Below are 13748 nucleotides of genomic sequence, written 5' to 3'. Positions count from 1 at the left end.
ATATTTTCCGGAAGTTAAGGAGGGAGGAGCCTTAGAGGTTCTGCTTCTCATAGACAAAAGTATTACAAGGTGTGCGCTGTTCGTCAACCTTGTGGTGGTCGCTTGTTGAGAATCAAAAGAAAATGTCTGTGCTGAGTCCACTAGCGAACTTTATCAACATCAACTGTATGGCTACGAAAGGCAAGAGCCTTGAAAGATTCTGAAGATTAAAAATACGACTCGAAAGACAGTATTGCCGTTATCTACATCTACATCCATACTCCGCAAGCCACCTGACGGTGTGTGGCGGAGAGTACCTTGAGTGCCTCTATCGGTTCTCCCTTCTATTCCAGTCTCGTATTGTTCGCGGAAAGAAGGATTGTCGGTATGCCTCTGTGTGGGCTCTAATCTCTCTGATTTTATCCTCATGGTCTCTTCGCGAGATATACGTAGGAGGGAGCAATATACTGCTTGACTCTTCGGTGAAGGTATGTTCTCGAAACTTTAACAAAGCCCGTACCGAGCTACTGAGCGTCTCTCCTGCAGAGTCTTCCACTGGAGTTTATCTATCATCTCCGTAACGCTTTCGCGATTACTAAATGATCCTGTAACGAAGCGCGCTGCTCTCCGTTGGATCTTCTCTATCTCTTCTATCAACCCTATCTGGTACGGATCCCACACTGCTGAGCAGTATTCAAGCAGTGGGCGAACAAGCGTACTGTAACCTACGTCCTTTGTTTTGGGATTGCATTTCCTTAGGATCCTTCCAGTGAATCTCAGTCTGGCATCTGCTTTACCGACGATCAACTTTATATGATCATTCCATTTTAAATCACTCCCAATGCGTACTCCCAGATAATTTATGGAATTAACTGTTTCCAGTAGCTGACCTGCTGTAGCTAAATGATAGGGGATCTATCTTTCTATGTATTCGCAGCACATTACACTTGCCCACAATGAGATTCAATTGCCATTCACTGCACCATGCGTCAATTCGCTGCAGATCCTTCTGCATTTCAGTACAATTTTCCATTGTTACAACCTCTCGATATACCACAGCATCATCCGCAAAAAGTCTCAGTGAACTTCCGATGTCATCCACCAGGTCATTTACGTGTATTGTGAATAGCAACGGTCCTATGACACTCCCCTACGGCACACCTGAAATCACTCTTACTTCGGAAGACTTCTCTCCATTGAGAATGACATGCTGCGTTCTGTTATCTAGGAACTCCTCAATCCAATCACACAATTGGTCTGATAACCCATATGCTCTTACTTCGTTCATTAAATGGCTGTGGGGAATTGTATCGAACGCCTTGCGGAAGTCAAGAAACACGGCGTCTACCTGCGAACCCGTGTCTACCCTCTGAGTCTCGTGGACGAATAGCGCGAGCTGGGTTTCACATGACCGTCATTTTCGAAACCCATGCTGATTCCTACAGAGTAGATTTCTAGTGTCCAGAAAAGTCATTATACTCGAACATAATACGTGTTCCAAAATTCTACAACTGATCGACGTTAGAGATATAGTTTTGCACATCTATTCGACGTCCCTTCTTGAAAACGGGGATGACCTGTGCCCTTTTCCAATCCTTTGGAACGCTATGCTCTTCTAGAGACCTACGGTACACCGCTGCAAGAAGGAGGGCAAGTTCCTTCGCGTACTCTGTGTAAAATCGAACTGGTATCCCATCAGGTCCAGAGGCCTTTCCTCTTTTGAGCGATTTTAATTGTTTCTCTATCCCTCTGTCGTCTGTTTCGATATCTACCATTTTGTCATCTCCGCCACACACCGTTGGGTGGCTTGCGGAGTATCAATGTAGATGTAGATGTAGAGAAGGAACTACAGTGTAGTCTTCCTCTGTGAAACAACTTTGGAAAAAGACATTTAGTATTTCGGCCTTTAGTCTGTCATCCTCTGTTTCAGTACCATTTTGGTCACAGAGTGTCTGGACATTTTGTTTTGACCCACCTACCGCTTTGACATAAGACCAAATTTTCTTAGGATTTTCTGCCAAGTCAGTACATAGAACTTTACTTTCGAATTCATTGAACGCCTCTCGCATAGCCCTCCTCACACTACATTTCGCTTCGCGTAATTTTTGTGTGTCTGCAAGGCTTTGGCTACGTTTATGTTTGCTGTGAAGTTCTCTTTGCTTCCGCAGCAGTTTTTTAACTTGGTTGTTGTACCACGGTGACTCTTTTCCATCTCTTACGATCTTGCTTGGCACATACTCATCTAACGCATAATGTACGATGGTTTTGAACTTTGTCCACTGATCCTCAACACTATCTGTACTTGAGACATAACTTTTGTGTTGAGCCGTCAGGTACTCTGAAATCTGCTTTTTGTCACTTTTGCTAAACAGAAAAATCTTCCTACCCTTTTTTTATATTTCTATTTACGGCTGAAATCATCGATGCCGTAACCGCTTTATGATCGCTGATTCCCTGTTCTGCGTTAACTATTTCAAATAGTTCGGGTCTGTTTGTCACCAGAAGGTCTAATATGTTATCGCCACGAGTCGATTCTCTGTTTAACTGCTCAAGGTAGTTTTCAGATAAAGCACTTAGCGTTATATGGTCATCTCGAACAAATGAAGAATAATAATCCCTAAATGAAAATCATGGAGTAAATCAATATGACACAGAGGACCACAAAAACGGATAAACAAAGAGAAACAGGCATACGATAAGCAGATCGATTGTCAAAGAGGTAACACAGTACAATCACGAACAACTGCTTGAGTCATTTGTCTCAATAGAAAGTGTCAGTTGGGAAATTAGCTTCGGGATTGTGCGAAAGAAGCACTAGTTTGTAATTTGGGATGCTCCGTGGCGCTATTTGTAGATGTTGGTGTGTATGGAGAAGTTGCAACGCAAGAAAATTACAGCGATATGCAGGATCACCTACAGAAGGTCGGCGCATGGTGTCGGCTCTTGCAGTTTTCTTTCGCCATAAACGAGTTACGGTTGAATTAGATTCACTGAAGTGAAATCTGTGTGGATGAAATCAATCAAAATGGAGTGACATGAAAAGATGAAGAGATCTTAAACCTTCTAGGCGAATCGTCTGTTCGTGTTGCTCTCGGGTGTGCGGCCGGGTGCAGTCGCCTGAACACTCGAAAGCGATACGAACAGGTATCAGTATACATACGTAGAGCATTAACTTTCGATAGTACACCTGCAGTTCGGCCGGCCGCGGTGGTCGAGGGGTTCTAGGCGCTTCAGTCCGGAACCGAGCGACTGCTACGTCGCAGGTTCGAATCCTGCCTCAGGCATGGATGTGTGTGATGTCCTTAGGTTAGTTAGGTTTAAGTAGATCTAAGTTCTAGGGGACTGATGACCTCAGATGTTAAGTTGGTTCAAATGGCTCTGAGCACTATGGGACTTGACTACTGTGGTCATAAGTCCCCTAGAACTTAGAACTACTTAAACCTAACTAACCTAAGGACGTCACACACATCCATGCCCGAGGCAGGATTCGAACCTGCGACCGTAGCAGCCGCGCGGTTCCGGACTGCGCACCTAGAACCGCTAGACCACCGCGGCCGGCCAGATGTTAAGTCCCATAGTGCTTAGAGCCATTTGAACCATTTGAACCTGCAGTTCTCAACCGCACTATTTTACAGTGTTTGATGTACACAAAGTACTGCTAAAGCAAAGAGAGCTTCACTCCAAATGCAAACGCAGCCAAAACCTCTCAGACAAACAGAAGCTAAACGATGTCAAAGTTAGCGTAAGGAGGGCTATGCGTGAAGCGTTCAGTGAATTCGAAAGTAAAATTCTATGTACCGACTTGACAGAAAATCATAGGAAGTTCTGGTCTTACGTTAAATCAGTAAGTGGCTCAAAACGGCATATCCAGACACTTCGGGATGATGATGGCATTGAAACAGAGGATGACACGCGTAAAGCTGAAATACTAAACACCTTTTTCCAAAGCTGTTTCGCAGAGGAAGACTGCACTGCAGTTCCTTCTCTAAATCCTCGCACAAACGAAAAAATGGCTGACATCGAAATAAGTGTCCAAGGAATAGAAAAGCAACTGGAATCACTCAACAGAGGAAAGTCCACTGGACCTGACGAGATACCAATTCGATTCTACACAGAGTACGCGAAAGGACTTGCCCCCCTTCTAACAGCCGTGTACCGCAAGTATCTAGAGGAACGGAAGGTTCCAAATGATTGGAAGAGAGCACAGGTAGTCCCAGTCTTCAAGAAGGGTCGTCGAGCAGATGCGCCAAACTATAGACCTATATCTCTGACGTCGATCTGTTGTAGAATTTTAGAACATGTTTTTTGCTCGCGTATCATGTCGTTTTTGGAAACCCAGAATCTACTATGTAGGAATCAACATGGATTCCGGAAACAGCGATCATGTGAGACCCAACTCGCTTTATTTGTTCATGAGACCCAGAAAATATTAGATACAGGCTCCCAGGTAGATGCTATTTTCCTTGATTTCCGGAAGGCGTTCGATACAGTTCCGCACTGTCGCCTGATAAACAAAATAAGAGCCTACAGAATATCAGACCAGCTGTGTGGTTGGATTGAAGAGGTTTTAGCAAACAGAACACAGCATGTTGTTATCAATGGGGAGACGTCTACAGACGTTAAAGTAACCTCTGGCGTGCCACAGGGGAGTGTTATGGGACCATTGCTTTTCACAATATACATAAATAACCTAGTAGATAGTGTCGGAAGTTCCATGCGGCTTTTCGCGGATGATGCTGTAGTATACAGAGAAGTCGCAGCATTAGAAAATTGTAGCGAAATGTAGGAAGATCTGCAGCGGATAGGCACTTGTTGCAGGGAGTGGCAACTGACCCTTAACATAGACAAATGTAATGTATTGCGAATACATAGAAAGAAGGATCCTTTATTGTATGATTATATGATAGCGGAACAAACATTGGTAGCAGTTACTTCTGTAAAATATCTGGGAGTATGCGTGCGGAACGATTTGAAGTGGAATGATCATATAAAATTAATTGTTGGTAAGGAGGGTGCCAGATTGAGATTCATTGGGAGAGTCCTTAGAAAATGTAGTCGCTCAACAAAGGAGGTGGCTTACAAAACACTCGTTCGACCTATACTTGAGTATTGCTCATCAGTGTGGGATCCGTACCAGATCGGGTTGACGGAGAAGATAGAGAAGATCCAAAGAAGAGCGGCGCGTTTCGTCACAGGGTTATTTGGTAACCGTGATAGCCTTACGGAGATGTTTAGCAAACTCAAGTGGCAGACTCTGTAAGAGAGGCGCTCTGCATCGCGGTGTAGCTTGCTCGCCAGGTTTCGAGAGGGTGCGTTTCTGGATGAGGTATCGAATATATTGCTTCCCCCTACTTATACCTCCCGAGGAGATCACGAATGTAAAATTAGAGAGATTCGAGCGCGTACGGAGGCTTTCCGACAGTCGTTCTTCCCGCGAACCATACGCGACTGGAACAGAAAAGGGAGGTAATGACCGTGGCACGTAAAGTGCCCTCCGCCACACACCGTTGGGTGGCTTGCGGAGTATAAATGTAGATGTAGATGTAGTCCTTGACGTGACCTGAACTGTGTCTCGTAACAGAGAATCCTTGACTGTAAAGTTGGTGCATAGTACTTATCATTCTCCTTATCTGTTTATTTCTGTACACATTGTCCCACCATGTAGGGGCTATAGCATGCCGTGAGTGTACAGTTTCAAAGTTCAAAAATGGTTCAAATGTCTTTGAGCACTATGGGACTTAACTTCTGAGGTCATCAGTCCCCTAGAACTTAGAAATACTTAAACCTAACTAACCTAAGGACACCACACACATCCATGCCCGAGGCAGGAGCAGTATTCGAACCTGCGACCGTAGCGGTCGCGTGGTTCCAGACTGTAGAGCCTAGAACCGCTCGGCCACCCCAGCCGGCCACAGTTTCAAAGTAACATTTTACAGAAACAGTAAACAAATGCAGAAGGCCGCAGGAAAGATAATTACAAACTAAAAACCTAAACCTAATATAATCCTGTGATCTGTATTAATGACGTATGGCATGAAAGAGTAAGCCAACTGTCAGTGATAATGACAGATGGTTCCAGGCAGTCACTGTAGCATACCACCCCGAAGCGTAGTGACTATCTCTGGCGTCTCTAGAAATATTTCCCACACAGACGTACTGAGTAAGTAAATTCATAAAAAATTAGAAAGTGCCTCTAAATTGTACCTACAGTGACACCGCGAGATTTAAGTTCTATCAGCTGAATGGAAGTGGAATCATATTAATCTCAGTCCAAAGTCAAAATCAAACACATAAAATGTCGTATGTACACGGTGTCCAGAAAAGGACTCCCTGATTTCAAAATTAAATATCTCGAAAACAGAGATCGATAGAGGAATGCAGTAAACGGTATGTTTATTGTGAAAGCTGTAAGAAGTTTATACAGCAGTTTGAAATAATAGTTACAAAAGCTGCTAACAGATGGCGCTGTAATCGCCATACGTAATTCCTAGTATAAATAGTGATCCGAAGCCCAGAGCGATCAGTTCCACTATTGAAACGTGAAAGGAGGTTAGCGTACCGAAGGAAGAGATTAAAACCATGTACTCCATTGAACAACGCGTTTTTCTCATGCTAGAGTACCACGGGTTAGAAGAGAGTCCTACGGCAACAAGGCGAAGTTTTCAAGCACGATTTAACGTTCCAACAGTACCCGATGCGAAAACCATTCGTACGCTCTTCGCAAAATTTCAACGAACAGGCAGCGTAACTAATGATCTAGTGGGGCATGTTGGCCGCAAGCAAACCGCAGTTACGCCTGAAAATATCGCCACAGTTTCTGGAATTATTCAGCGAAATCCAATGTCATCCGTCCGTAGAATTGCATCTGAGACTGGTTTGAAGCGTTCCAGCACGCAGAAAATACTGAGAAAGAGCCTACACATGTTTCCATTCAAAATTCAAACGCACCAGGCCATACCCGTACGAGCTGTGCAACAAAGGGTTGCCTTTGCTAATCAGATGCTCACAATGATTGATAGTGAAGGATTTGATGTTGGCTGCATCTGGTTTACAGATGAAGCACACTTCCACCTGAATGGATACGTGAATAAGCAGAACTTGCGATTTTGGGGTTCCGAAAAGCCATATTGGTGTGAAGCGAAACCCCTTTATTCTCCTAAAGTTACTGTGTGGACTGCAGTATGCATCAGAGGCATTATTGGCCCTTTTTTCATTCGAGAAACGGTCACTGGTGCACGTTACGTTGGAATTTTGGAACAATTTGTCGCCACACAGCAAGCGTTAGAGGATCGACCAGGTACTGAATGGTTTATGCAAGATGGAGCCCGACCACATCGGACCGAACAAGTGTTTCGCTTTCTTGAGGAATACTTCGGGAATCGAGTCGTTTTGGAATATCCCAAATTTACTGGTGCAGGCGTGGATTGGCCTCCATATTCGCCGGATTTGACTCCCTGTGACTTTTTTTTGTGGGGCACAGTGAAAGACATGATCCACCCGAAGCATCCCGCCACGCTGGACGAGCTTGAATCGGCGATCTCTGTGGCATGTGAATCCATTTCGGTTGAGACACTACGAAATGTGATGGCGAATTTCATTCTTCGTTTGCGCCACCTCTGTAGTGCTAATGGTGAACATTTTGAAAACATTGTGATGTGATTGTTTGCAAAGATTGTTTTCATACGATTATTTCACTTATGTATGCTGATATGAGCTGTACAGCGTACAGCGCCATCTGTTAGCAGCTTTTGTAACTATTATTTCAAACTGCTGTATAAACTTCTTACAGCTTTCACAATAAACATACCGTTTACTGCATTCCTCTATCGATCTTTGTTTTCGAGATATTTAATTTTGAAATCAGGGAGCCCTTTTCTGGACACCCTGTGAAAGAAAAAAGAGCAAAATTACTAAAGAAACATGACTACAGTAACACCAGTTCATCCGAATACACCTTAGCAGTCCCCAAGGCAGGCGGTAACTCCAGTAAAGTCGGAGCTCTAGCCCCTGTTGCTGGCGCGTCTGCTGCCCCCACCGACCGCTGCAACAGGGCACCTTAGTTGGCTCTGAGCACTACGGGACTCAACTGCTGTGGTCATTAGTCCCCTAGAACTTAGAACTAGTTAAACCTAACTAACCTAAGGACATCACAAACATCCATGCCCGAGGCAGGATTCGAACCTGCGACCGTAGCGGTCTTGCGGTTCCAGACTGCAGCGCCTTTAACCGCACGGCCACTTCGGCCGGCGGCACCTTTGTCACAGCTCACTGACTACGCTGTGTGAGTACCGAGAAGCAGGAGTTTTGTAAGCGACCCGATCTTCTAACTTATTTCGCATCCAAATGTTACATTTCCGAACTGATGCGCCTTATCAAAACTTTATCTACTTAGCTCGCTCCAGAACCCCTACAAGCGTGTAATGGAAATTGTGGTACACCCTGTATATTAAGTTTTATAATCCTTAATCAACATACAAAACATGCATTTCAAACATCGTGAAAATCAAACAGAAAATTGAACTTTCACCAAAGATTTATACACCAACTGAATCAGAAAAACCGCTAGAATTTTATTCCAGTTTTAAATATTTAATAATTGGAGCATATGCGATTTAGATATAACAGATAACATATGCTCAGTAAACAACACGTCTTAGTTCCCAGATATTCTACTCCCTCGGGAAAGGTACATTTACGCGCGCAATTGCATATTGCCGACTATATATCCTGACAATGTTCTACATCTACATCTACATCTATACTCCGCGAGCCACCTTACGGTGTGTGGCGGAGGGTACTTATTGTACCACTATCTGATCCCCCCTTCCCTGTTCCATTCACGAATTGTGCGTGGGAAGAACGACTGCTTGTAAGTCTCCGTATTTGCTCTAATTTCTCGGATCTTTTCGTTGTGATCATTACGCGAGATATATGTGGGCGGTAGTAATATGTTGCCCATCTCTTCCCGGAATGTGCTCTCTCGTAATTTCGATAATAAACCTCTCCGTATTGCGTAACGCCTTTCTTGAAGTGTCCGCCACTGGAGCTTGTTCAGCATCTCCGTAACGCTCTCGCGCTGACTAAATGTCCCCATGACGAATCGCGCTGCTTTTCGCTGGATCATGTCTATCTCTTCTATTAATCCAACCTGGTAAGGGTTGCATTGCCGGCCACAAGAGTTCCAGCGTTACCCGACAATTTTTATGGCAGTAAATTTCAGTAGCTAAATGTTTACTCAGGACACATAATGGCCGCAAAATGGACGAAAACTAGATAGTGGAAGTGGGTGCGGCTCTCCTGCATATTCATTCCTCGAGGGAAAAAGTCCGTAAGGAAAAGAGAAACGAAGCTTTGTGAATGCGGTCTTTTTCGAGTAAGGAAACTACTTCCGAAACTTTAACTCGTGAACTGATGCCGGATGAATATTTTTCCCAGGATGCTGAAACACGATGTTTAATATATCGTTAAAGAGGAAGTCCAAGAACTGTCAAGGTCAGTACCAACATGATAAACTGTACAGCAGAACGACGATTCATAAAAAAGTTTGATGTACTTCTTTAATGTGTAACCTACTTGCCATCGACATGCGTCTTAGTACCATATGTTTGCAATGTTTTGGTGGAAGGGCTTACAGAAATCGTTAAAGTAGTTTGAAATAACAATTAAATGTTTATGTAGATTTTTACTATGGTTTACTAGTACAGTGACAGAACCATGGATTTCATTTATGCGATACAAACAGAGTTATGGGAAGTGAAAATTAATGTACCAAAAACGATAATAAAGAAGACAGCTGGCAATTTTCTGACGATGAACACGGAAAACAACGAGATAAAGCTTCAGAAAAGTTTGGACGCCTTAACAACTTACGTACTAGAACACAATCACGACTTATCACAGCAAATCATCTACTACAACGGTAGGAGCTGAAATGCCCTTTCTTGGGTTTTCAACTTGTTTTTTCCATACTTCTCTTCACTGATATATGTGTCATGTTTATGGAATTCATTGTTGTCTCGTTCGCCCGCTTCTGCACTACAGCCCATTAAAATTGCTACACCAAGAAGAAATGCAGATGATAAACGAGTATTCATTGGACAAATATATTATACTAGAACTGACATGTGATCACATTTTCAGGCAATTTGGGTCCATAGATCCTGAGAAATCAGTACCCAGAACAACCACCTCTGGCCATAATAAAGGCCTTGATACGCTTGGGCATTGAGTCAAACAGAGCTTGGATGGCGTGTACAGATAGAGTGTGACTGGCGTATTTTGACGAGCCAGTTGCTCGGCCACCATTGATCAGACGTTTTCAGTTGGTGAGAGATCTGGAGAATGTGCTGGCCAGGGCAATAGTCGAAAATTTTCTGTATCCAGAAAGGCCCGTACGGGACCTGCAACATGTGGTCATGCATTATCCCGCTGAAATGTAAGGCTTCGCAGGGATCGAATGAAGGGTAGAGCCAAGGGTCGTAACACATCTGAAATGTAACGTCCACTGTTCAAAGCGCCGTCAATGCGAACAAGAGGTGACCGAGACATGTAACGAATGGCACCCCATACCATCACGCCGGGTGATACGCCAGTATGGCGATGACGAATACACGCTTCCAATGTGCGTTCACCGCAATGTCGCCAAACACAGATGCGACCATCATGATGCTGTAAACAGAACCTGGATTCATCCGCAGAAAATGACGTTTTGTCATTCGTGCACCCAGGATCGTCGTTGAGTACACCATCTCAGGCGCTCCTGTCTGTGATGCAGCGTCAAGGGTAACCGCAGCCATGGTCTCCGAGCTGACAGTCCATGCTGCTGCAAACGTCGTCGAACTGTTCGTGCAGATGGTTGTTGTCTTGCAAACGACGTTGAAGTGTTCGTGCAGATGGTTGTTGTCTTGCAAACGTCCCCATCTCTTGACTTAGGGGTCGAGACTTTGTTGCACGATCCGTTACAGCCATGCAGATGAGATGCCTGTCATCTCGACTGCTAGTGATACGAGACCGTTGGGATCCAGCACGGCGTTCTGTATTACCCTCCTGAATAGACCAATTCCATATTCTGCTAACAGTCATTGGATCTCGACCAACGCGAGCAGCAGTGCCGCGATACGATAAATCGCAATCGCGATAGGCTACAATCCGACCTTTATCAAAGTCGGAAACGTTATGGTACGCATTTCTCCTCCCTACACGAGGCATCACAACAACATTTCACCAGGCAACGCCGGTCAACTGCTGTTTGTGTATGAGAAATCGGTTGGAAACTTTCGTCATGTCAGCATGTTGTAGGTTTCGCCACCGGCTCCAACCTTGTATGAATGCTCTGAAAAGCTAATCATTTGCGTATCACAGTATCTTCTTCCTGTCGGTTAAATTTCGCATCTGTAGCACGTTATCTTCGTGGTGTAGCAATTTTAATGGCCAGTAGTGTAGCAGCACGTCTCTGAATTACTTCGACGTCTTCCTTTAGTAGGAGTCGTTGGCGATCACAATCAGGCAACAATCACAGAGCAAGATCTTTATAACTGAAGTGAAATGATATTGTTTCATTGGCTTAGATTGCGTTACTTGGCACTGAAGCGCTTTCCACGCGAGAAACAGGAATTCCTTCACGTCCTTGAGCTATATTCAATTTTAACGATTCCAGCTGTTTCTGGACATCTTAATATACACTATCTGTAACGTTTCTGCCAAAGTGTCGCATTATTCCAATGTGTAGAACGAGCGAAACAGATAAAATTAGTGCAGATACCTCAGTTGCCCGATATGGTGACATTTCAGACACGGTGCCTGAGCTGCAGTGGACGTTCGTGGAGCAGGCGCTGAGCCCCGGGCCCGCGGTGTCTCTGCGCTGCGCCGCCGCCGGCAGCCCGCCCCCGCAGTTCATCTGGAGGCTGGACGGACGGCCCCTCAACGCCGCCCGTCTGGGACACAGGTGAGCTACCCTACTGCATGAGTTACAACGGAGTATTGGATTATATATTCACTGATCAGCCAGAACATTACGGCCGCCTATCTAACAGCTGGTATGTCCACCTCTGGCAGGCATAACAGCGGCGACGTGTCGTGGCGTGGAAGCAATGAGGCCTTGGGAGGTCACTGGAGAGAGTTGGCACCACATCTGCAAACACAGTTCCGGGGAAGGGGCGACGAGCTCTGACTCCAAGTTCAAAATGGCTCAAATGGCTCTAAGCACTATAGGACTTAACATCTGAAGTCATCAGTCCACTAGACTTAGAACTACTTAAACCTAACTAACCTAAGGACAGCACACACATGCATGTCCGAGACAGGATTCGAACCTGCGACCGCAGCAGCAGTACGGTTCGCCGGCCGGAGTGGCCGAGCGGTTCTAGGCGCTACAGTCTGGAACCGCGCGACCGCTATGGTCGCAGGTTCGAATCCTGCCTCGGGCATGGATGTGCTTGATGTCCTTAGGTTAGTTAGGTTTAAGTAGTTCTAAGTTCTAGGGGACTGATGACCTCAGAAGTTAAGTCCCGTAGTGCTCAGAGCCATTTGGACCGAGCGAGGTGGCGCAGTGGTAAGACACTGGACTCGCATTCGGGAGGACGACGGTTCAATCCCGCGTCCGGCCATCCTGATTTAGGTTTTCCGTGATTTCCCTAAATCACTCCAGGCAAATGCCGGGATGGTTCCTCTGAAAGGGCACGGCCGACTTCCTTCCCCATCCTTCCCCAATCCGATGAGACCGATGACCACGCTGTCTGGTCTCCTTCCCCAAAACCAACCAACCATTTGGGCCAGCAGCACGGTTCCGGTCTGAAGCGCCTAGAACCGCTCGGCCACAGCGGCTGGCTCCACGTTCAGTCATAATCCAGATGTGTTCGATCGGTTTCAGATCTGTTGAGTTGGAGGGCCAGCATATGAATTGGATCTCGCCTCTGTGTTCCTCGAATCAGTCCATCACACTCGTATCTTCTGACACGGCACATTATCCTGCTGAAAAATGGCACTTCCGTAGGGAAACATGATCGTCGTGAAGAGGTGTACGTAGTACGCAACCAGTATACGATACTCTTTGGCCGTCATGATGCCTTTCAAGAGCTCCACTGGACCCATGGATTCTCAAGTGAATGATCCGCAGAGCTTAATGGAGCCGCCACCAGCTTGTTTCTTGTATGGGTGTCAAGGAACTGTTCCCCTAGAAGACGAAGGATTCGCACCCTTCCATTGGCGTGATGAAGAACCTATTGGGATCCATCAAACCATCCAGCACTCTACCATTCCGCCAAGCTCCAGTACCGATGGTCACGTACCCATTTCAGTAGTAACTGCCGATGTCGTGATGTTACCATTGGCACGTATATGGATGGTCGGCTGCGGAGGCCCATCGTTCGATGCACTTTGTGTTCAGACACACTTGTACTCTGGCCAGCATTAAAGTCTGATGTTAGTTCCGTCACAGTTCGCCACCTGTCCTGTTTTACCAGTCTGCCCGGCCTGTAATGAGAGGTGACCGCCCAAACCTAAGACGTTAGGAAGTGGTTTCACCTTGGTTTCGCCACGTGTTGAAGACACTCACAATAGCACTCCTCGAACATCCGACAAGTAGTGCAGTTTCCGAAATGCTCGGCCGAGCCTGCGGGCCACCGCAACCTGTCCTTGGCCAAAGTCAGATAGGTAGCGCGCCCTCCCCATTCTACACACGGACAGCACTCTTACTGAAACTACATGCACTGTGCGTGTGTCTGACCAGTAGTCATTCCTCGCCAGGTAATGCTGCTATCGCCTGGACGGTT

General features: G+C 45.6%; 1 protein-coding gene across 1 annotated transcript in view; it reads left to right on the top strand.

Moving 5' to 3' along the window:
• The window catches only part of LOC124596941 (Down syndrome cell adhesion molecule-like protein Dscam2), a 348091-nt gene that overhangs the window by 43091 nt on the left and 291252 nt on the right, over positions 1-13748 (top strand). Inside the window, exon 4 of the mRNA XM_047135906.1 lies at positions 11770-11923. Within this exon, the coding sequence (XP_046991862.1) occupies positions 11770-11923 (154 nt within the window). The remainder of the gene's footprint in view (positions 1-11769; positions 11924-13748) is intronic.

The sequence above is a fragment of the Schistocerca americana genome, chromosome 1 (assembly GCF_021461395.2).
Source record: "Schistocerca americana isolate TAMUIC-IGC-003095 chromosome 1, iqSchAmer2.1, whole genome shotgun sequence".
NCBI classification, from domain to species: domain Eukaryota; kingdom Metazoa; phylum Arthropoda; class Insecta; order Orthoptera; family Acrididae; genus Schistocerca; species Schistocerca americana.
Note: the sequence above shows the minus strand (reverse complement) of the source record. Positions and strands in the feature narration are given on the sequence as shown.